Source organism: Neomonachus schauinslandi, chromosome 12 (genome assembly GCF_002201575.2).
Source record: "Neomonachus schauinslandi chromosome 12, ASM220157v2, whole genome shotgun sequence".
NCBI lineage: Eukaryota > Metazoa > Chordata > Mammalia > Carnivora > Phocidae > Neomonachus > Neomonachus schauinslandi.
In genome coordinates this window covers 34,708,731-34,734,147 of record NC_058414.1, presented here as the reverse complement: position 1 = coordinate 34,734,147, position 25,417 = coordinate 34,708,731, and the positions used below count along the sequence as shown (strand labels likewise).

The 25,417-nt window shown below is 39.8% G+C and overlaps 1 protein-coding gene across 2 annotated transcripts; it reads left to right on the top strand.

The window, feature by feature from the left end:
* The first annotated feature begins 7,521 nt into the window (after positions 1-7,521).
* MTERF1 (mitochondrial transcription termination factor 1) lies at positions 7,522-15,610 on the top strand. Of its 2 annotated transcripts, XM_021689689.1 has the most exons (3): positions 7,522-7,573; positions 8,106-8,163; positions 13,062-15,610. In XM_021689689.1, exon 3 carries the CDS (start codon positions 13,093-13,095, stop codon positions 14,227-14,229), a length of 1,137 nt encoding a protein of 378 aa, XP_021545364.1. In that variant the 5' UTR covers positions 7,522-7,573; positions 8,106-8,163; positions 13,062-13,092; the 3' UTR covers positions 14,230-15,610. The 2 variants fall into 2 exon arrangements, with proteins under 2 accessions (XP_021545364.1, XP_021545365.1); XM_021689690.1 differs by lacking the exons at positions 7,522-7,573; positions 8,106-8,163 and adding an exon at positions 11,676-11,695.
* The last annotated feature ends 9,807 nt before the right edge of the window (positions 15,611-25,417 follow it).

Here is a 25,417-nt window from a genome sequence, read left to right as displayed (position 1 = left end):
AAAAAAAAACTTTAAAAAAAAAAAAAAAAAAAAAAAAGAAATAGTAGTAGAAAAAAAAAACAACAGTAAAAACCAAAACCATTGTAAAACAAGTATCAAAGCAGAAAACAACAAACTGATGAAAAAAACACTTATGATGGGGTGCCTGGGTGGCTCAGTTAGTTAAGCGTCTGACTCTTGATTTTGGCTCAGGGTCATGAGATTGAGCCCCACATCAGATTCCATGCTGGGCATGGAACCTGCTTAAGATTCTCTCTCTCCGGGGCGCCTGGGTGGCTCAGTCGGTTAAGCGGCTGCCTTCGGCTCAGGTCATGATCCCAGGGTCCTGGGATCGAGCCCCGCATCGGGCTCCCTGCTCGGCAGGGAGTCTGCTTCTCCCTCTGACCCTCCCCCCTCTCATGCTCTCTCAAATAAATAAATAAAATCTTTAAAAAAAAAAAAAAGATTCTCTCTCTCCTTCTCCCTCTGCCCTTCCCCCACCTCTCTCTCTCAAAAAAAAAAAAAACATTTATGTTAAATGTTGGTTTTTGACTGAAAGGTTTTATTAGAGGACAACAAAGAAAATATAGATTTTTGTGGGAATTGTGACGAGTTTTTTTAGCACTTTCATGGACTCTAAAGGTTGTTTCCCTTTTCACACCAAAACTACACTTTAAAAAATGTCACTTCCCTTTATTCTGGTATTAGTCTTTTTTTTTTTTTTTTAAAGATTTAATTATTCATTTGAGACAGAGATACAGAGAGAGAGTCTGAGCAAGGGGAGAGGGAGAAGCAGACTCCCTGCTGAGCTGGCAGCCTGATGCGGACCCAATCCCAGGACCCGATCCCAGCATCCGATCCCAGGACCCTGAGGTCATGACCTGAGCTTGAGGGAGGTTTGTAAAAATGGATCAAGAGAGAGAAGACTCTGGAATTAGCTAAATACAAGTTCAAAGAGGGAGAAGAAAGGAAAGGAGGTTAAAGATGAAATGTCTCTGGGAAACTAAGGTATCACCAATAGAGGTGCATGTAGTCAAATAAAGAGAAACATCTGGCTTGACATACATATGGCTGAGAGATGTTAGGTCAGATAATTAATTTCCTATCCATGTCCATCACCAAAGAGACACTCTTTACTCAGGACAACTTTGTTACCGAGGTTTGAGCAGGGAATGGCGGGAAGGACAGAAGGAAGTGGGAGGGCATCAGAGTAAATACCTGCTGTTTTGCCTCCCCAGCAACTGTTTCGCCTTCTTTTATCTCCATGTTCCTTTGGGGTAGGAGCTTAATCACACAGAATAACAACAGCCTTTAATTGCTGGAACTGGGAGTCCAGGCCACAGTGGGATTAAGCCCTGAGCTGCTGAGCTGCTGAGCTGCTAGCCTTGAATTTTCCCTGGCTGGGAACAGAATCCAGAGTGGGGCCTTAACCAGCAAGGGAAAATTAAGCAACTCCAGTGTCTGAAGTATAGTAGTTCTCAATTCTGGCTATACATTAGAATCATCTGCCGAGGATTTTTTTAAAAAAGATTTTATAATTTATTTGTCAGAGAGAGAGGGAGAGCATAAGCAGAGGGAGTGGCAGGCAGAGGACGAATTAGGCTCCCCGCTGAGAAAGGAGCCTGATGTGGAACTCGATCCCAGGACCCTAGGATCATGACCTGAACCACCCAGGCATCCCTCATCTGCTGAGGATTTAAAAAACAAAAACAAAAAACTAGACCAGTATCTGGGCCCCATGTCAAACCAATTAAATCAGAATCCCTAGAGGTGGAGAGTTGGGCTTCAGTGTGTGTAAAAAGCTCCCTGGGTGATGTGCAGCTAGGCCTGAGAACAGCAGGATATGACAGTGACAGAGTGAAAGGATCAAGTGTCCAGCTGCTGGGAAAAAGTGAAGAGGGAAGCTCTACTGGCAGCTCTGAGTAGGGAACACGCATGGTCAGTCGGCTAACCTAGTGTCAAAATGGGATCTGGAGGACTCAGAGGGCCGCAGAGGGACACCAGCCATCTGAGCAGAGAGTGGAGTTAGGAGTGCAGTGAGGAAGGCTGGAGGGCAGTAGGCAAGGCTTCCTGTTCCTTGTTATTTGGTTCAGGGGCAGCCTGAAATTCTCTCCTCAGTAATCATTTGACAAGCAGCCCCATCTCCATCTCTTTTTCCCAGTGTCTACACGACAGTCATCCACCACCTCTGTACAAGGAGAGCAAACCTCCCACTCAACAGAATTACAGAATTTTAGAGCTGGAAGGGACCTCCGATATTATCTGGTTTAACACTTTTCTTTTGGACTGTGAATATCTCCACAGACCTGTTAAAGGCAAGGAGTGTTTCTTTCTTTCTTTTTTTTTTTTTTTTAAAGATTTTATTTATTTATTTGAGAGAGAGAGAATGAGAAAGAGAGAACACCTGAGAGGGGATAGGGTCAGAGGACGAAGCAGACTCCCTGCCGAGCAGGAAGCCCGATCCAGGGACTCCAGGATCATGACCTGAGCCGAAGGCAGTCGCTTAACCAACTGAGCCACCCAGGCGCCCGCAAGGAGTGTTTCTTATGCTTCATTGTTTCTCTAGTGCCCACAGGATAGATGGATAAATATTAAATGACCAACTGAATGAACAAATTTTCAGATGAGGAAGCTGAGTTGCATAGTCAGTAAATTAGTCAGTTCATTCATTCACTTAATACCAGTACAAACAGAAAGCTTTAGATATCCATAAGAATGAATGTACAGCACAGTGACTATAGTTAATAATCCTGTATTGTATATCTGAAATTTGTGGAGAATAGATCTTAAGTATTCTTAGCACACCATAAAATAATGGTAACTATGTGAGATGATGGATGTGTTAATCTGTTTGTAAGGATTTGTGGTAATCATTTCATAATGTATAGGTATATCAATCATCATGTTGTACAACTTAAATATTATACAACTTTTATTTGCCAATTATACCTCAATAAAGCTGAGAAAAATAAAACTAGCAAAAGTTGCAATATACTCATAATTTTTGCTTTAATTTAACATAATGTGTTTTTTCTTATAATGGATATTTGGTATTTCATAAACAAAAATAAATGCTTGCAACTGGAAAGAAACATAAGAAACTGCATATTTCTGATGATCTTAGAAATACAAGTAATTTTAATCCAACCAACACTTTGATGTACTTATTAGTAAAGGCATGGTATTAGGTGCTATAAAAATTAGTGGAGGTTAATTATTAAGGGCCCAGGCTCTGGATTCAAAGTGCCTGGGTTGGATTTCTGGTTCCTACTTTTTGGCTGTGTGATATTTATTTATTTGTTTAACCTCTTCATCCCTCCCTTTTCTCAACTGTAAAATGGGAATAATAAAATATGCCTTGCAGGGATGACAGTACTTTATGCAAAATAAATACTCACTAAATATTATTAGCATTATTTAATATTATCTGCTGTTTTGAACCCCCACTAGGGAGAAGAGTGGGACCTGCTACCTACGCTTAATGACTGAGCCACCCAGGTGCCCCACTTTTTTCTACCAGTGATTAAGAATGGCTTCACAGTAATTGAAAGCATGGTACTATAGGATCAAACAACCCAAAAGGTACTTAAACTCACCAGGCTGAATGGGATCTCAAATGATTATTGTGTTTCTCTCAGCCAACTCTGTCATGCTGTTGGTGGCAGTCTAACTACTGTGGGAATCTGGGATCATATCAGGTCTGGAATCAGCAAATTTGCCAGACTAAGTACTCAGTTCCTTGCCGCAGCCCTTGTGGTAATGAGTGTGGGAGTGGGAAGGCTGACTCAAGGATCTCTCTAGACCCCAGTCAGGCATATTTCAGAGAAAGAAAGTTGCCACTAGTCAAATCTTTAGATTTCAAAAGAAATTCAAGGTTGTTAAAAAGCAATTGTTTTTGAAAAGGGGGGAAATTAAGCTAAGTTGTTTGTTGGGGTTTTATTTGGTTGTTTGCAAACAGAAAGAGTGTTAACCTGTGATTATCAGGGTAACTTTACTGTTTTACTCAGCAGTAAGCAATTTGTAGCCTTTCCATGTGTTTTCATAAGCACACAAGATAACCTCAAGCAAGAGAATGGGAGAAGAGACATGATGTTCCTCTGAGGACTTCAAACTACACTGGTAGGAAGCTGGTAGGTCTGTCTAGGAAGTTGCTGTGGGGTGGGGGTTGCATTTGTCTATTGAGTCCAGGAGTCTGGGTATTGCTGTAGAGGGTGGAGGGTGGGGAACTAGAGGGCTACTTCCTTTCTGACCTTAACTGGGTCTGCTGAGATTCAAACATGAGTGGTCAACCAAGGGGCTGTGGTGTGCCAAAAGCCTATCTGCATGAAAAACTAAGGATACTTCCTGGGCAGAGCGGGTCAGGCAGACACTTTTGACATAGTGAAAAAAAAACCTTAATTATAAAAGGGCAGAGGTGCTTCTGAATATAGCATAGATTCTGTACTCCGACTTGACTTTCATCTCACCGCCAGAGTGTCTTAAGTCCTACTTGGGGAGGGAGGGCGCCAGAGTCCCTACTTTCCCCTGCAACAGACTTTTGGATGAAAAAAAGAGGGAGGAGATGCTCCAATACAGACTTGGCAACTTTTTCTTTTCTCAAGTAAAGGCATTTAAAAACACATATGCCATCTAATATTACCATGGTTTCAGAAAAGAAAATTGTAAAAGGGATATATAACAAAACAAATTTAACTTAAAAATTGGATTACTTTAGACTTTATAAAAAAACTTTGAAAGACAACTTTAGAACAGCTTCTAGTGAGACAGGGCAGGGACTGGACTTGGGTCTCCTCAAACCTGACCGTGAAACCTAGCTTTCCTGGACAGCTGAAACTCTATGCCTCTTGAGTAGTATATCTTGCAGGAATGTGGAAGCAGGATGATTACCTCATGGAGGGACTGAACTACGAAGACAAGAAAGACTGAACCAAACTAGTCTGCACCCAGGTGGACCCCCCGCCCTGACTTTTCACCAACTATTCCCCTCATTATAATACTAAAACCTACACACATGGGTGGAGATTTAACATGCTAAATAAATAGACTTGTGACATGTGAAGAAGCATAAATTTTAAGTGTGCAGGCACCAAGAAATCCCTGACACTATATGTCTCGACATCACTCCTTTCTCTTTTTAGTCCCTTTAAAAACTTTCCCTGGCCTATATTAGGGGACTCAGTCTGAAGAACTCCTTTCTTTGTGCTGTCTCCCTTGTGCTCCAGAATAAGCCCCAATAAAAGCCTTGCCTGGAACTTTCTTTTGGCCTCCAGTCAATTCCTACTGTTTAGAGAGCCCAAAGACCAAGTGAGTGACACTAGGAAAAACACCCCTCCACCATGTTGCAACTACTTATCCCTTTTCTTCTCTGTTTCTTCATCATTGCTTACTCCCTGCCTCTGGTCTTCTACCACACACAGCCCTCCAATGTTTCCAACCACACTTCTTCTTAATTATATCAGCTTAGTAGGGCATGGATCAGCTATGGTCTTGGGGAGGTCAGATGAGGGGAAGCATGCAGAGCAGCAGACACTCAGGCTGAGTGAGACCTATCAAGGGAAATAAGGTCAAGGAGGGCAGGGGCTTTGGCTTGTTTTCCACTATATCCCCCTGATTCTGAAAACAAGGTCTGGAATATACAGGTGTTTAATAAATGCTCACCGAACCAATGAATAAAATATAGGCAAGGTATATATAGGTTATACTGTAATACACCACTAATGACAGTGAGGTAGTAGTCACTGCCTTACTGGAGGTAATGACGACATTTCACAAATCATTAAATATTAAACCTCTTTGCAGAAATAGGAGAAGGAAAAAAATTGCTAATACACCATGCTAATCCAACCATCATTATACCTTTGTTGCTATTCTTCTCAGTGTTTTATAATATGCATTTAAAATTTATTTGTAATCAGAAAATTTTGGATAGGAAATACAGCACTTATCTTCAAAAGAACCAATCTCCTTTACCTACACATATCACCAAAAACAAACTTAAGTGATGTCGCCTAAGTAAGTCTGAACTAACCTTTGGTAATCTATATCAGTGCATGTGGTATAAATCATAGAAGACTTACTGGTTAAGGAGGTATAACACATGTATTCTCTTGCTGACTTCTATTGTAAGGGTTTCAATGTCTCATCGGCAAAATGAGAGGATTCATAATGAGGGATTCATAATCTCAAAGGTCTTCTTAAGTCTGAAATTCAATGATTCCTAGAATAGATTTTATTGTTTAACATTGATTGTAAAGTAGCTTATAAATATAATATTTATATATTTATGCATGTCAGTTTATATATTTATATATGACAGTAAATATAAACTCAGATATAAGAGCTCCTTCCATGCAGAAATAGATTTTAGAAATTCACATAAAGACCACTTCTAACATTTCAGGACTACTTTTTACCTGGAGGGACAGCAGTGAGTAATTTCACTTACCAGAAAGGCTGATTATTGGTAATTTAAAGTTCCAAAGGTAAATCTTTACCCTTATAAGCCAATAAAACAGAAAATTAATTCAAAACAAAGTGACAACATACCAGCTAGCTCCTAGTCTAAGGGACAGAGTGAAGATAAAACATTAATTGGTGCAGAAATGAGATAAAGAAAAATTTATGATATGCTCCTACATGGAGTAGGGTAAAGCAGGACATTCTTCCTTGCAGTAGAATTCAGGATCAACCCTCTCCCCCACTTTTTGTTTTTCTCAAGACCAAATCATTTCCTCTGGAAAATAACCTGGCAGTTTGAGGATTATTTCATTAATTTAGATATAATCTTTCTTTTGGAGAATTCAGCGGAATTGCTTTGAACTGAAGTTTAATCTCCATTGCTACCACCCCCAGTCAAGTGAGAATGACAGGACCAGGAAGATTTAAATAAACAACGCCTTCAAGGGTGACAAAAATGCTTCTGCTGTGGAGATTAAGTTTCTGTTGAAACTTTAAATAGCCTAGTCTCGTCACAATTTCAGAAGCAGCATAAATAATTCGTGCTGCAAGCTGTTAAATCGAAGTATATCAAAACTGCTTCCTAGCCTGAATGCTGAAGCTGAATTAGGACTAGCGGCCACACTCCAGGATTTCCAAGGTAAGCCAAGAAAGAAAGAGAATCTGGGACTCTTCAGGAGCCCCAGATTGCACGCGTCTTCCGACACCAAACGCCAAGGTGTTTACCAGCATATGTTAACCATATTAATAAGCATAATTACCCTATCAGGTTGCAAAATTCATGTATATAATAGCGACTTTCCTACCGCACGTCGCGAGCAGGCAATCGATCTCTGCAGCCACCCTCGGCCACAGGCCCGGGCTTCGGGGAAGCCCATGGTCCCGCCTCCCTCCAAAACCAGCCCCAGGCCGCCTGTTCCCCGAGTTCACCACGGTCTCTTGCCGCCCCCTGCTGGGCTCTTCGCGTCAGGCTTGCAGAGGGCTGCCGCGCGGCCGCCGGGGGGGGGGCGCAAAGAAAGCGACGTCACCTCTACGCGACCGGAAGTTAGTCTTGTTCATTTCCGCCTCTACGTCCCGCCCCAGGCCGTAGAGGCGGAAGTAAAGCCATCTACCGAATATTAATACAGTCCAGGTTGAGGTCTGTGGCTGGCTGCGCTTATGCTCTTTCTTTTTAGAAGTGGGTCTGGGTGATTTTGATGTATGGTGGAGTCCCCTTCCCGCGCAGCCCTTGGCGAGTCGGTTTTGGGGAGGAAGGGGGAGCGGGAGAACCCATGGAATGGAACCCGTGTAATTACTATATTAACTTAAGTGAGCTAATACAAACTTGTGACAGAGTTCTGCCTTTTTCCCGATTTTCTAATTTTAGGAATAATCCTTACCTTTTAAGTTGTGGGGTTGAAGTAAGACAGTGTATGTGAAGCACTTAGCTCCGGTTTTACAAACTGCGTGATTACGTCACCTTTTCCCATTAATACTCGGGCGTGTTCTTGCCGTTTTCCTCTCGGTATCTCTGAGAGATGCTTAGTACATAAGAGGTGACGCTTTTCACAAGGACATTATGCAGTGTTAGTTGGGATCGATTTCTTTATTCTGTATCACGAAGTGCTGACAATATTTCGTCCTCCACCCCCCCCCGCCTTTTTTTTTTTTTTTTTTTTTGCCATTTTTAGGGACAGCTGTTTTCCAGCTCTTCAGGAGAAATGCAACATCCTCTCTAAGACAAATTAGGTAAGAAATGTATTGCTGTAGGGTGCCTGGGTGGCTCAGTTGGTTAAGCGACTGCCTTCGGCTCAGGTCATGATCCTGGAGTCCCGGGATCGAGTCCCGCATCGGGCTCCCTGCTCGGCAGGGAGTCTGCTTCTCCCTCTGACCCTCCTCCCTCTCATGCTCTCTGGCTCTCATTCTCTCTCTCTCTCTCTCAAATAAATAAATAAAATCTTTAAAAAAAAAATGGATTGCTGTAAAGATCTCTAAACTTCCCTTGTTTTATCAAAAGAAGACCAACTGGAATGTAGTACCCTGGGACAGTGATTAGCCATCTCCATTAAAAGTCCGTTTATCAAGCGAATTGTGCAGCAGAGAACAAGGAAATCCTCTTTTATTCCTCAGGCCTTACAAGTTATGAGTACAGAGGTTTTCACTGTATTTGTTAATTTTGGAATTTAGTCCTTGGAATAATGGTTTTGGTTAATTAAAGAGTGAATTGAAAGATTTAAATAAATTAGGGAATATTATTTTTGAAATTTGTAGATTGAGACAGTTGATACTTTTTGCATTAGGCTGCTTATGTACTTATTACCTTGCTAGATGTTATAGGAATGTTTTGAATGTTGATCAGGTGCTTAACTTTTTTTGTATTGAAAACTGAAGAATTGATAAAGGTCACATATTTCCCAGTACTTTTTGTACCCCTAAGCCAATTTAATTTGTTCTTAATTTATCTGGTTGCAAAATAACATGTTTATTAAATAGTATCACAGTATTTCAGGAACAGTACATGGCCCCCATTAATCTCTCAGAGAAAACTTTTACTGCCTTTTTACCTTTTTTTTTTTTTTAAAGATTTTTATCTATTCAGCTGAGAGAGAATGAGATAGAGAGAGAGCATGAGAGGGGGGAGGGTCAGAGGGAGAAGCAGACTCCCCGCCGAGCAGGGAGCCCGATGCGGGACTCGATCCCGGGACTCCAGGATCATGACCTGAGCCAAAGGCAGTCGCTCAACCAACTGAGCCACCCAGGCGCCCCTTACCTTCTTTTTATATATTAATGTCCCCCCCCTTATATAAGTGATATTATTTTATCTGTACTGTTATGTGGTTTGCCACTTAGAATATCTTGGATATCTTTCCATTGTGTTAGATATGCCTCTTTTAATTTTTTTTAATTTTTATTTTTTTAAAGATTTTATTTATTTATTTGGCAGAGAAAGACAGCGAGAGAGGGAACACAAGCAGGAGGAGTGGGAGAGGGAGAAGCAGGCTTCCCGCGGAGCAGGGAGCCCGATTCGGGGCTCGATCCCAGGACCCTGGGACCATGACCTGAGCCAAAGGCAGACGCTTAACGACTGAGCCACCCAGGCGCCCCAGATATGCCTCTTTTTAAAAAAATCAGATTGTATAGTATTAATATTACATAGATGTATCACAATTTATGAATGATTCTGTTGGTGGGTTTCTTTTCTGCTATAGCAAATAATGTTAGGATAGTCATCCTTTTTAATAACAAATGTGTATTGTCCTTTTATTTCTTTTGGATAATTTTAAAGAAGTGAAATGCTGGTTAAAGGATATGGTGGATGGTGCCAAATTCCCTTCCAACAGTGGTATTTGAGAATTTCCTGCATTTCCTCACATGCTCATCAACAGACCGCAAGCGAGAGAGAGCAGGAGGAGAGGGGAGGGGCAGTGGGAGAAGGAGAAGCAGACTCCCCACTGAGCAGGGAGCCTGACACAGGGCTTGATCCCAGGACCCTGGGATTGTGACCTGAGCCGAAGGCAGACGCTTAACTGACTGAGCCACCCTCGTGCCCCTGGTTTTAGATTTTTTAGTAATAAGTGATAAATGATTCACTTCAGCAGTATTTGTTAAGTTAAAGATTTGTGGGAAGGTAGTATTTGAATGAGACCTTGTACTATGGATAGATATGGGAGGATGGGCCTTTCTGAAAGAATAGCTTCCACAAAGGCAAGAAGACAAAAATGGGCAAGAATGTTTAGAATTTGAGGTTTGAGAGGCAATAATGCCTCGTGTTGTGAGGTTGTAGAATAGAGCAGATAGCTAGGAAGGTAGTTGGAATGGTGTGGTGAGAGTTTTGAAGGTGAGGGTGAAGATTTTGCTTTCTAGGGGAGAGCAATAGAGGTCTTTAATCAGGGAATAAGGGATGTAATCACTTCTTTGTTTTATAGGTATACTATGGTGGCAGTTTTTCATGACTGATGTTAGAGAAGCAGGTTAGGTGGCTGTTATAGTCTGGGTGAGGGAGAACAGCAAAGAGTAGAGATGCTAACGAAGATACTGAAGAAGCTGAATCTACATGATGTAATGACTTTGGGGTTGAGGAAGAGGAAGAAAGTAATCACTTTTAGATTTTTATCATGAGTGACTATTATGATCAAGTGGTAGTGATTCTATTCATCAGAAGAGGGCTAGTTTGGGGGCTGGGAAAGATGTTCAGTTTGGTTTTAGACATGTTAATTCATGTGGAAGATATTTCCGCAGCGAGTGAATTATACATAAGACATAGATTTAGGAGAAACCTTAATAAATTTATGACTCCTTTGTTAAGAAATTTGGCATATATTTTCACTCTTAGTCTGTTATTAGTACAATTCCTTTTGAACTTTCTGTGGCTTGCTCAGCCTGTTTGTCATGGTGCTAATCATCTCAAGAGTTTGTTGTCTGGAGTAGTTGTCTTCAGACTTTTGATTGTGTACACTCTCAGTAAAAAAGGTTTTATACATGTATAAATAGTACTGTAAAACATGTATATAATTAGTAAGTAAATATACACTGGAGGTGTACTATTATATTGTACATATAAAACACATAAAATGGAATTTTTAAAAGGCTAAGACAGATACAAATTAGAGTGTCACTGCTTGCTTCCTATATCCCATTGGATCATCTTTCACCCCTATTCCCAAAGCACAGGTCTTACCTACCACTGTCAGTGTTATGTACCGTTATCCAGTAGAGGTCACCCTTGCGTATCTGGAGGAGAGAACAGATTGTTGAGCTGTGCAAGTAGAGCCTTCATTCTGTAGTTAGAATGAGGATCTTATTTTTCAGTTTCTAAATTCATGCATTTTTGGAAGAAGATGTAGTTAAAGAGTAGTATGTGGAATTATGGAGAAATACAGAATAGTGAACTCAGAGTATGGGGCAATCTACAATGTGCTGCTGTTTGATGTTTATTTTGTGAGTGTCTTGCATTTTTGTTTGAATATTATTTGATTCTATAGTTTGGGAATCTTTTTTTAATTCTTTGAAGATCTGTAGATTACCTGAGATATCGGAGAGTTCCCTGCCTGTAGGCATACTCTTAAATTCTTGTTATATTGGTGTAATTAAGGGATGGGTGGCTGGCTCAATCGGTGGAGCGTGTGACTCTTGATCTTGAGGTTGGGAGTTCGAGACCCACGTTGGGTGTAGAAATTACTTAAAAATAAAATCTTAGAAAAAAATAGTGTAGGGCAGACACAGAGAGGCTTTCTTTGATACTGATCTTGAAAGCAGTATCTCAAGCCCAGAGATATTAGTGGTGAGTTGGAACCATCTATTTCTATTTTTTTTTTTATTTTTTAAGATTTTATTCATTTATTTGTCAGAGAGAGAGAGAGCACAAGCAGGGGGAGCTGCAGGCAGAGGGAGAGGCAGGCTCCGATTCAGCTACCCAAATGCCCCTATTTTATGTTTAATTGGAGAGGTGAGAAGGGAAATGCTTCCTTTAAGTGATAAGAGCCCATGGTTAGAAATTAAGAACTAAGTTTGTCACAGCTATATAGTCTAAAGAGGAAAAAGTACAATTAAAAAATATATGTGTTTTATGACTCAGACCACAATTAAAGAACATAAATCATCTGACAAATTGAATAACAGAAGAAAATTTTTCTGTTGCTTTCCTGATAAAGTATTTCCTATAAATGCAGATACTTATTTTAGTAGGTACCTATGGTTATTATATATAAATTCATACATTTTGGGCCCTGTTTCTAAATGATTAGGAAAATGAGTTATTGAGGTTTTAGTCACTTGCCTGAAGTTATGTGTTGTGAAACAGATGCAGAGAGCCCTGGGTTCATCTTTTATAATGTGGCAGGGTAGAGGAGGATGGTCAAAGTAACTCTTCATTGTTTATGTGCTCTCAGCACAGTTCCACTGTGTGGATTAAATAGCGCAACTAGATCATTTTGAAGATAAAAATTGGTTTGGAGTAGCTGGGTTACAACCCAGGGGGTAATAGGGTAAACTGAAGGACATGGAGATTGAGATTGGGAACTGTTGACCAGAGGTCTATATAAAGCTAAGAATTAAGACTAATGATAGCATGGGTTTAAAGAGAACCATGAGTCTAGAAAAAGGTGTTTAAGATGGAAATTAGATAGTCTGAAGTGTTGATTTTCAAGGCTATATTTAGAGTTTGAGGAACCAGGAAAAGGGAATAGGGGCAAAGTAGTCTGGTAGCTAAGGCAGAGGCAAGGCCAGAGATCTGGGAAGTTGGAAGACAAGGTAGAATTGAAAGCATTGGTTAGTAGGAATAAGCCAGAGGTTTGAAAACTAGGAGGATAAAGCAGAAGTAGGGAGGGTCAACTGGTTTTGGGTAGCAAACATAGGCAAGTCCAAATATAAAGAGCAAAATAAAGGTGGGAATAGCTGTGGATCAGTGATGATGCTTATAATGTTTTTCTTCACATTAAGAATGGAAGCAGCCCCAGGCCCACAGATAATCAGAAGCAGTGAACTAGAGAGTGGGAGTGCGGTGGTTGAATTGTTACTGCAGCACCTGGAGAGCTGGAGCTATACATATTTTCTTACAGAAATGACCATGATGCTTATAGGACCTTAATATGGTTTTTAGCTGTTTAACACATGCATTTGTATAATATTATGTATGTTGTTTTCCACAGCGTTCCAAAAGGTTTGGGATACCTGACCATTATGGCACCAAGAAACTTCTTGTCTATGAGAAGTAACTTTCTCTTTGGTTCAAGATGTTGGATGATCCGATTTTCAGCAGAAATCCTGCTTAAAACAGTTTCATTTAGGCTTTTTAGAGTGAAGTGTGGTAATGCAGACAGGGAGTCTTTGGAGAATGAAGAATTACTGAATAACTTACTTACAATGGGAGTAGACATTGACATGGCGAAAAAACGACAGCCTGGAGTTTTTAATAGGACGGGAACTAAAGAGCAGGACCTGAAGATGTTCCTTCTGTCCAAAGGAGCTAGCAAAGAAGTGATTGCTAGCATTATATCAAGATATCCACGAGCCATAACACGCACACCTGAAAGTCTTTCAAAACGGTGGGATCTGTGGAGAAGAATTATGACATCAGACCTTGAAATTATAAATATTTTGCAACGTTCTCCTGAATCTTTTTTTCGGTCCAATAATAACCTAAACTTAGAGAATAATATAAAGTTCCTGTATTCATTTGGATTGACCCATAAATGCCTTTGTCGATTATTGACCAATGCTCCACGTACCTTCTCCAACAGTCTAGATCTGAATAAACAGATGATTGAATTTTTGCAAGAAGTCTGTTTGTCTTTGGGTCACAATAAGCCCGGAGATTTTGTTAGGAAGATAATTTTAAAAAACCCTTTCATCTTAATTCAGAGTACCAAACGGGTAAAAACTAACATTGAGTTTTTACAGTCAACTTTCAACTTGAATGGTGAGAAGCTGCTTGTTCTGCTTTCTGGTCCAGGAGCTAAAATTCTAGACCTTTCCAATGACTATGTCAACAGAAACTACACAAATATCAAAGAGAAGCTGTTTTTTCTTGGGTGTACTAAAGAAGAGATACACAAGTTTATTTTACGCTATCCAGATGTGATATTCTTGGGAGAGAAAAAGTTTAATGATAAAATAGACTGCCTCATGGAAGAAAAATTTAGCATATCACAAATAATTGAAAATCCTCGGATTTTGGATTCAAGCATAAATACTTTAAAAAATCGAATCAAAGAATTGGTAAATGCTGGCTATAACTTCAGTACATCAAACATCGCTCTTTTATCTTGGAGTCAAAAAAGATACAATGCTAAGTTGAAAAAGTTAAACATTGAATAGAACATTGTTCTGGGAAATTAAAAAGTGTCAGTCTTAACAATGTAGTGATACTTCATTTTGAATTTGGGCCTTTCAAAAAGGAGAATTTTGGTTTCTTAACCATATATACATAGATAGTGATCCTTTAGATATTTTATTTTAAAGGTTCGTAAAAACTCATGGTCGGTATGTTCCAATATAGTCTTCCCAGCCAGCTACCTTTTCTCTAGTTTGAATTAATACAACATCCGGTTATATGCTACAGGCTGTGACTGTCATATGAATAGTAGTTCCTGAGTGCCAGAGTGGAACAATATATAGAAAGAAAGTACAAAATAAGTTTTTATGGTTTCTGTTCAGATTAAAAAATCAACAGATTCATTTGGACAGTTCTGTTTCCTCTTGGGGTCTTGAATTGCAATTGATTTTTCCTGTTACAGCCACGTATCTAATTGTGGTTCATCTTCAAAATAGAATGGCAGTAAAAATCTGACAAACCAAAAAGGAGGGCTTTTCATCTCAAGTTCTGCATTCTTCATTTAAACCATTAGTATGTTCCTCTTTCCCTCCAAGGTAGGCTCAGTTTACTGTGGGTATATCCTGATTTCTTTAAAGACAATGGCAACTATGATGGGCAGAAAAATGGCCACCCAAAGATGTCAGTGTCTTAATTCCCAGAATCTGAATGTGTTCTGTTACACTGGAAGAGGATTTTGCAGATGTAATTAAGTCAAGGACCTTACGACAGGGAGATTATCCCAGATTATCTGTGTGGGCCCAGTGTTATCATATGGGTCCTTAAAATGGAAGAGGGATGCGATGTAAGGACTTGACCCTATTTACTGGCTTTGAAGGAGGAAGGGACCATGAACCGAGGAGTGCAGGTAGCCTCTAAGAAAATGGGAAAGGCAAGGAAACATTCTCCCCCTGGTGCCCCCAGAACGGAACACAGCCCTGCTGGGACCTTGAATTTAGCCCACTGAAACTTGTCAAACTTCTGACCTACAGAACCATAAGAGAATAAATTTGTGTTGTTTTAAGCCACTGAATATGTGACAATTTGTTACAGCAGCAAATAGGTGAATATAGCAACTAAATAGTGATTAGTTGCATTATAGGTGGAGGAGTCACAATATATGGTTCTTTTAGTATATCTGTGTTTTTCCTCTTTTTTTTTTAATTACCTGTTTTATCTGCATACCTTTCTGGAATGACTAGCAAGTTGTTTGTAAAGACTTCTAAATGTCTGTGTAAAAAAATGAAATGTAAGTAATAAAATCTAAATAAAGGAATATTTTTACTTAGTGTAGTTTAAAGAAATGGCTATAGTTTCTGTATTTTTTTAAAGATTTTATTTATTGACAGACAGCGAAAGAAGGAACACAAGCAGGAAGAGTGGGGGAGGGAGAAGTAAGCTTCCCACTGAGCAGGGAGCCCGATGCGGGGCTTGATCCTAAATGATGCCTCAAAAAAACTTTCTCCTGCCACTGATAGAAACAAAATGCCTGTTTTTTCAAGGCCATTTGATGTCAGTGATACTTAAACTTATTGCCAGTACACTATTTGATGGCAAGCATGGCATGGTTAAGAAAACATTGGCTTTAGAGAGACACTTCTTTGGAGTGATATATCTGGGCATCATTCCTGACCAGCTCTGTGTGTGTAAATATTTCAATTTCACTGAACTTGTATTCTCATCTGTAAGATTAAAAATTGACCTTGTCCATTTGCAGTAAATTCCCATTGTCCTCCCCCTTCCCTAGCCCTAAGCAACCAATGATCTATTTTTTATCTCTCTAAATTTGTTCATTCTGGACATTTCAAATAAATGGAGTCATACAATATGTGTTTTATTTTGTGACTGTCTTCTTTCACTTAGCATAATATTTTCAAGTTTTGTCCATGTAGCACATATCAGTATGGTGGTATTATTGGGAGTAAATATTATTACTGTTAACCAAGTATTAGTTCCCTACATATTCTGAATTTTATGGGAGTATTTTCTGAGTCATTTCTTTGGAATCTAACAAGTTTGTAAGGAACTTGAGGGAGGTGGGTAGCAGAGGAGATAAAAGATTATTTGGCATCACAACTGGACAGCTACATGCAAAAGAATGAAAGTGGGCCACTTTCTTACACCATATACAAAAATAAACTCAAAATAGATTAAAGACCTAAATGTGAGATCTGAAACCATTAACTCTTGGAAGAAAACATAAGCAGTAATCTCTTGGGTATCAGCCTCAGCAACATATTTATGCATATGTCTCCTCAGGCAAGGAAAACAAAAGCAAAAATAAACTATTGGGACTACACCAAAATAAAAAGCTTTTGCACAGCAAAGGAAACCATCAACAAAACAAAAAGGCAACCTCGTGAATGGGAGAGAGATTTGCAAGTGATATATCTGGTAAGGGGTTAATATTCAAAACATAAATAACTTAATACAACTCAACACCCAAAAAATAAAACAATCCGATTAAAAAATGGGCACACCACCTGAATAGACATTTTTCCAAAGAAGACCTACCAATAGCCAACAGATAACATGAAAAGATGCTCAACATCACTAATCATTAGAGAAATGCAAATTAAAGCCACAATGAGATACCACCTTACACCAGTCAGAATGGCTGGTATCAAAAAGACAAGTGTTGGTGAGGACATGAAGAAAAGGGAATCCTCGTGCATTGTTGGTGGGAATATAAATTGGTGTAACCACTGTGGAAAACAGTATGGAGGTTCCTCAGAAAATTAGAGATATAGTCAGTAATATTCTATAACATTGTATGGTGACCATACTTACCACAGTGAACATTGAGTAATGTATAAACTTGTTGAATCCTTGTTGTACATCTGAAACAAATATAACATTGTATGTTAATTATACTTCAATTAAAAAAACAGTGTTGATGGAGAGGAAAAAGGGGTTATTTGTCATGAGGATTATACCTATATATGCTGATATACTACCTCTAGGATCAGCATATCTGTTGAGTTGGAGTGGATGGGGGAGCAAGCGTAATTTTAAGTGTTAGCTTTACATCCAGAAATTATTGACAATCCCTTCTCCAGTATTTGCTATATTCTCTTCATGTTTATGGTAAATAAAATATAAAGGAACATAAAAAAAGATGGGACCCCAGGCATATATAGAGAGGTGTTTGTGTATATGTATATATATATCATATACGCTGATCCTTAACGGCCATTATTATACCTGAGATGGCAGTAGGTGATAGAGCAGCAACAGCTGTGGCCAATGAGAAGTGGGATGCACAGCAGTACAACATAGCACATCTTTGGAAGGTTGGGGAGGGACAACTTTGTAGCAACAAATGGATAATGCCTGTCAGGCAAGATTAACATGTCATACTTTTAAGGTTTGAGTCTGAGGGAGAGTCAATTCTTTTAAAATTTTATAAATTATAAAAATTATATGAATTTTAAAAATTACAAAATTTTACAAAATTTTAAGTAATATTTTTTCATGAGTAAAAATAAAATCCATGTTTATAATGGGAAAAAATGGAAAAGAAGTGAATCACAAAAAAGAAGAACTATTATCTCCCAGAGATAATTGATTAGCATTTTGGTGACTTTTCTTGTGTGTGTTTTTTTTCCCCCCAGAATATATCCAGGAGTAGGTATGTGGCATATATATTCGAATTGAGATAAAACTACACTTTTTTTAAAAAAGATTTTATTTATTTATTTGACAGAGACACAGCAAGAGAAGGAACACAAGCAGGGGGAGTGGGAGAGGGAGAAGCAGGCTTCCCGCTGAGCAGGGAGCCTGATGTGGGGCTCGATCCCAGGACCCCGGGATCATGACCTGAGCCGAAGGCAGACACTTAATGACTAAGCCACCCAGGCGCCCCTGAACTACGTATTTTTTTAAAAGATTTTATTTATTTATTGACAGAGAGACACAGTGAGAGGGAACACAAACAGGGGGAATGGGAGAGGGAGAAGCAGTCTTCCCGCTGAGCAGGGAGCGTGATGCAGGGCTGGATCCCAGGCTCCTGGGATCATGACCTGAGCCAAAGGCAGATGCTTAACGACTCAGCCACCCAGGCACCCCTCAAACTATGTATTTTATAAATTGCTTTTTAAAAAACCTAATAGATCCTGAATGTATTATTTTTTAGTAATCAATTAATTACAGAGTCAAGTATTCACCTGTAACAAATTTTAACATTTGCAAGAAATTCTGTCATTTGGATAAACCAGAATTTCTCTAGTCAATCTCTCACTTTTAAACAGAGTGAGTAAATTTTAGTATATTACTAAGTTTTTGAAAAGGCCCAAATTAGTTCAGTATTCCATAGCATTATACATATTTTTTTAACCATTGGTATACTTCATAAGTTGAAATTTTGCTCTAGAAAATGTGAATGTTAAGACTGCTGCATTTTGCTGTTCTCCAAATGTCAGATATATCTGCAAAACTTCCTTTTTTAAATGGAAAGTATTTGTGCATTCTAAATTAATGGTGTAAACGTGAGGACTTTCAAATAACTGCAGGAATTAGGACAACAGCAAAGATTAAAGAAGAATTAGTTTCTTCATGAACTTAGCAGGAAGGAATAAAAAATCAGTAGTATTTATAACAGTTCATCATTATTAAACCAATTATTTCTCCCCTTAAATCATATACTTCCTAAGGCCTGGGTAGGTACATGGTCTGTGGCTAAAGATCCAATAGTATGGCTTTCATATGATAAACTAGATTATTGGCTCCTTCCCTGTGCACCATAATACTCCACACATTACACCGATAGTATGATTTAGTGGAGATCTGTTGATGGCAGAATTCTAGCCATAGTCTTTAATAGGCAGTTGTTACACAGTCCAGGAAGAACTTGGCACAAGCAAGGTAGGATAGCAGGACTGTTTATTAGAGAGATTTTGGGAAGAGATCAAAGCAGAAGGCTGGTTGCCCAACACTGGGGAGGGAAGAGTTGAGCTGTGACTCATACTCATCATGGTCCTCTAGGGATCATCTCTGGAGGCACAAGGTCTGGGGTTTGATTGGCCACCTGGTGCTTGGGAGATGGGTGCCCTAAATTAGCCAAGAGGTCCTTGGACTGAGGCTGTTCATTCATTCCTTAGTTTATGCCCTGTGGACTCAGGAACCTATAACAGGACAGCTGCAGTAGGATCAGTTTTGGGGTGTTGAGGAAGGCACTCGTGGTAAATGTTATATCAAGCCATCTGTATCTTCTTGCTCATTTTCATGTTTCTGGTATCCCCCTAATGACGGTCTTGCATCTTCACTTTCTTCTGGTCTCTTCAAGATAGTTGATGTCTACCCTTTTGATTTCACACTTTTCTCCCTCCATTCACAAAGGTTTTAAATACAAGGAAAAAAACAAATTGTGTATAGAATTTCTTTTTTAGCCTTTTGACTAATTTCTGAGTGGAATTTGGTAGAGTGAAGACATTTGGTAGAGTCCCATTTTCTGTCTCAGTTTCACTATTAATCAGACAGATATTTGGAATTTGTTTTTCCTTAATAGCAATATTGTGTGAAGATTAATGAGCTTATGTTCATGAACTACTTTGTGTTAATTGTGAAAAATTTTAATATGATTGTATGATAGTTCTTCCATATCCATTTTTAATATCCCATTGCCACCTTCACAGCTGTCAAGATACCTTCAATTTATGCCTACAATCATTATCTTCTTTTTATTTTACAATGGAAATGAATTTATTCTCTGAGAATACAGAATCATTATAAAAGCCTTCAAACAGTACACTGAAACAAAGTCCCAGCTAGCCTATTTATCATGCACTTGAGGAAATATCCTTTTATTCTTAGTTCACAAAGAGGTTTGTTTATTTTTTAAAATCAGAGATGAATGACAATTTTTGAAAAAAATTTAAAAATCAACTCTTCAATCCATTAATGAATGACATCAGTTGATTTCTTCATGTTACCCTTTGTTTTATGGAAATAAAACCTATGCCATATTCAATTTACTGATATTTGACTTAGGAATTTTCATTAGTATTCACAAGGGAAGTGGTCTACACGTTTCCTGTCCCTCTCACCTTGTTATTATGAAAGTTTTCATGGGTAGTTTCTTTGTGTTTTAGGGGGAGGGAGGTTAACACTTCATCAGGCTTTTGGATCAGGATTGTGCCAGCCTCATAAATTAATTTGGAAGCTTATTACTACTTTTTGCCTATGCTTTGGGACCATTTGCAAATGGTGGGCACTACCTATCCCTTAAAGATTGGCAGAACTTGCCTGTAAAATCAGCTAGGACTGGTATCTTGTTCGTGATAGATCCTTGACAACAATGGAAAATTGCTGTGAAGGCTTATCTAAAGGCTTTTGACCATTATCTTTTTAGTAGATATCAGTATAAAGTTCTTGCTTGTCCTGGTTAATGCATTTTGCTTTGAATTCTTTTTTTTTTTTTTTTAAAGATTTTATTTATTTGAGATAGAGAGCAAGAGCACAAGCAGGGGGAGAGGCAGAGGGAGAGGGAGAAGCAGGCTCCCAGATGAGCAGGGATTCTGATATGGGGGCTTGATCCTAGGGCCCTGAGATCATGACCTGAGCCGAAGGCAGATGCTTAATAGACTGAGCCACCCAGGCGCCCCCATTTTGGTTTGAATTCTACACTGATAGTAACATTGTCTGCTTTATGTCTATACAAAGACTTTGTACATACATGTTCTTAACCAAAACCTGAAAGCAACCCAATATCCATCAACAGGTGAATGGAAAAATAAATTGTGATATATTCATGCAGTGAGCTACTACTCAGCAACATACAAAAAAAATGAACTATTAATACATGTAACAACCTGTGTGGATCTTAGTTATGCGGAATGAAAGAAGCCAGAGAGGCACCTGGGTGGCTCAGTCGGTTGAGTGTCCAACCCTTGATCTCATCTGTGGTCTTGATCTCAGGGTTGTGAGTTTAAGCCCCACATTAAAAAAAAAAAAAGGAAGCCAGACACAAACACACACAAATGTACAATATGTATGATTACATTTATGTAAAATTGTAGAAAATGTTCACTAATCTGTAGTGACAGAAAGTAAGTCCTTTGTTGTCTGGGATGGTGGTAGCGTGGAGCGGGGAAAACCATGAAGGAGGCATTACCAAGGGGCAGAGACTTTTGGGGGGTGATGTATTTTTTTTTCATTATAGTGATGGTTCTAAGTCAATATGTATCAAACTGTATATTTTAAGTGTGTGCAGCTTAGTATACTTCAATTATTCCTCAGTAAAGTTGAATGATTTATCCATTCAACATTGACTTAAAGTGCAATCTTTATCTGATACTAAATTCCTGTGTTCTACTGACCAAATGTATTTGACTTTATATTTCTATATTGATATCAAGAATCGGGGTGCCTGGCTGCCTCAGTCAGCAGAGCCTATGACTGTTGATCTTGGGGTCATGAGTTTGAGCCCCACGTTGGGCATAAAGATTACTTAAAAACAAACAAAAAACCTCCTAAAACAAACAAAAGAATTAAACAGCATCTCTTTTTGGTGAAGGTATTGAGAGACCTGGGAAGACACCTGGAAAAAAAAATATGGATGGATTCATTCTCATACACCAGGATAAACTCCAAGCGGAGCAGTAATGAGCCCTGTATTGCTCAACCCCTGCCTTGGCCTTCCACCTCATGACCGATACTCAGGTTGGGCAATGGCACATGTAGGCTCTGGCACTAATACCAGCCTCTTTTTTTTTTTTTTTGAAGTATAGTTGACACACAATGCTATATTAGTTTCAGTTATACAACATAATGATTCGACTGCTCATTACAAGTGTAGCTTCCATCTATCATACAATACCAGCATCTTTTTATTCTAGAGGGCTTCTTGGCTCTCCCCCACCCCCACCCAGGCTAGAATTTATCAAGAGGGCAGCTGCCCCCTGTTTTTTCTTGCTCTTGCATGGGTACAGATAAAGTTAGACTTCAGCTTTCTTCCACAACAGCCAGGCTTCTGATGAAGTCCTATGCCCCCTGGAGAACTGCTGTGTTTCTTTGATTACTAACCTGATTGCATGTACTCTCTTGGCAGCCATACACAGCACAAATGCACCCAAGTGAGAGGCATTCCTTCCTTTTTGCTTTCCTGCAGTTGGGGAATACTGATTGTCAGTGGCACTTTGAATATTTACTAAAGTGTCTATAGCAAAATTAGTGCACTTAGATCAGCATTATCCTGCTCTGCACATTTAAATGTATCTCTCAGATCTGCTCAGCTTCCTCAGCATGCCTGTGTATCCTGACCAAAGCCACAGGACTGCACTTCATGGAAGGACAGTACACACGGCGGCAGCTTACTGATTTAGCTAAATGTGATCAACGATTCACAGAATGAAAGTCTGACTTAGTGTGTATGATGAATAACTGATAAACAATTAAAAAATCGGAGGGGGAGACGACCATGAGAGACTATGGACTCTGAGAAACAAACTGAGGGTTCTAGAGGGGAGGGAGGTAGGGGGATGGGTTAGCCCGGTGATGGGTATTAAAGAGGGCACGTTCTGCATGGAGCACTGGGTGTTATATGCAAACAATGAATCATGGAACACTACATCAAAAACTAATGATGTAATGTATGGTGATTAACATAATAAAAAAATAGGATCAAAGGCAGGCCAGATAAGGAATAAAGTCACAAAGAATTAACATGTAAAAAAAATTGTATAAGTTACATAGTTAAGTAATAAGTCAAAGTAATTAATGGTAAAAGAATTATCATTTGGTCCTAATCACCCTGTGTTTACTTGTGCACAGAACTTCATGAATTGCCGGGGGAACTGTAGATAAAGGTTGGCTACACAGTTTCCTAAAGTCAGCTAGGTGTAAGTCTGGCTGATAATTCAAACTGAGTAAAGAATCCTTTAAAAACCAAAAAAGAGTTGGTAGGGTACCATTTTATCTGGAGGTTCTGTCAGCCTCCAGATGGAAGAAAATAAACCAATAACTCTTGTATACAGTTTTTTCCCCCTCATCGTTTACTGTCTGTTTAAAGAATGCAAGAGCAGTTTCACTTGAATGGTTATTCATTCCTTTTAAACACATACCACTGTTTAATTGTCTCAGACAGTTCTGAAATGATATACTTAGGTACTTCTGGCATTTCTACTTAGGTTTGAAATTGTCTTGTCTGTTACACAACCTTAGTGCTTAAAAATATTCTGTAGCAATATTTTTGCACTTATTCAGTTACTACTGCCAGATCTTCCCCTTGACTTAAATTTTATCTGTAAAGCAATTTTTGTTATGTGTCTGGACACAAACCCCAGCATAAGACAGCATGGTCTCCACATCATTGCAGTTGATCCAATTACTTTGTTAACTTTTTCATTCATATGGGGGCTTGAGGAGGATTTTTAAAAAAATTAAGATCTTGGAAAAGATGGCGGAGGAGTAGGCGACCCTATTTCAACTGGTCCCTGGAATTGAGCTGGACATCTACCAGACCACTCTAAGCACCCACGAAATCAGCCTGAGATGTAAGAAAATAGATCTGGATCTCTACAAACAGAATATTGTGGGCGGTTGGTTTTGAGATATGAAGCGGGGAGCCGTGATTCCGCAGGCAGATATCAGAGGATAAACAGCAGCGGGAGGGAGCCTGGCCATGGGGATCCTACACTGCCGGTGTAGGATGAGCGCCGGTGAGCGACAGCCTAACTCGTTGGGGACGGGGCACAGACTCGCAGACCGGTAGCAGCGGGGAAAGGACTTTAGGGCAGCTCCCGGGGCCGAAACCCGGAGTGGCAGGGTCCCGTGTGTGAACTGGGAGCTGCTGGCGGTTTTAGAAGCACAAAGGGCAGAAACGTGCCCCGACCTGGAGGCAGGACTGGGGCCGCTGTGGAGGGGCACACAACCCAGGATGCTGCAGTTTATAGCAGCACGGACAGAAATGGAGACAGTGTGGCCTGGAGAGCTCACTGAAGAACAGACTGAGGTCTCTCTGCTCTGAGGCAGAGGGTTGGAAATGGTCTCTTCTGCTCTGGCTCTCAGAAGAGATGCAGAAAGCTGCCAGGGAAAGCCGCCAGAGAACAAGTCCCCAAAAATTGATTCCCACTGAGCTCATCCCCCACTACAGGGGAGCAAGGCAGCTCTGCCCAAACAGGGTTGCCTGAGTAACAGCGGGGCAGGCCCATCCCCCAGAAGATAGGCTGGGAAAACAAGAGGCCAGCTACCCTAAGGTCCCAAGAAAACAGGTGCATCTTGCTTGGGTTCTGGTCAATAATTTGGACTCTATACATTCCCTTAACCACCCATCAACAGAATAACTAGGAGGAGGAACCCCCAAAATAGAAAAGACTCAGAGATTATGACTTACGCTGCAGATTTACAAATGGATGCAGATATAACGAAGATGTTGGAGACGGAATTCAGGCTAGCAATTGTGAAGACAATAGCTAGAATGGAGAAATCGATTAATGGCAACATAGAGTCTCTAAGGGCAGAAATGAAACCTGAATTGGTAGAACTTAAAAATGCTATCAATGAGATCCAATCTAATCTAGATAATCTAACAGGTAAGGGTAAGTGAGTCAGGGAAAAACAACTCAGAATCCATGAAAATAGAATCAGAGAAATAAGTGACACCATGAAGTGTTCCAATGTCAGAATAATTGGAATCCCGGAGGGACTGGAGAGAGAGAGAGGACTAGAAGATGTATTTGAGCAAATCGTAGCTGAGAACTTCCCTAATCTGGGGAATGAAACATTCGCGTCCTAGAGGCAGAGAGGACCCCTCCAAAGATCAAGGAAAACAGGCCAACACCCCGGCATATAATAGTAAAACTCACAAATCTTAGAACCAAGGAAACCATCTTAAGGGCAGTTAGGGGGAAGAGATTTCTTACGTACAGAGGGAGGAACATCAGAATAATGTCAGACCTATCCACAGAGACCTGGCAAGCCAGAAAGGCCTGGCAAGACATATTCAGGGTACTAAATGAGAAGAACATGCAGCCAAGAATACTTTATCCGGCAAGGCTTTCATTTAGAATGGATGGAGAGATGCAGAGCTTCCACGGCCGGCAGAAACTGAAAGAATATGTGACCACTAAGCTGGCCCTGCAAGAAATGTTAAGGGGAGTTCTATAAAAGGAGAAAGACCCCAAGAGTGATATACAACAGAAATTTACTAGGGACAATCTATAAAAACAACGTCTTCACAGGCAACATGATGACAAT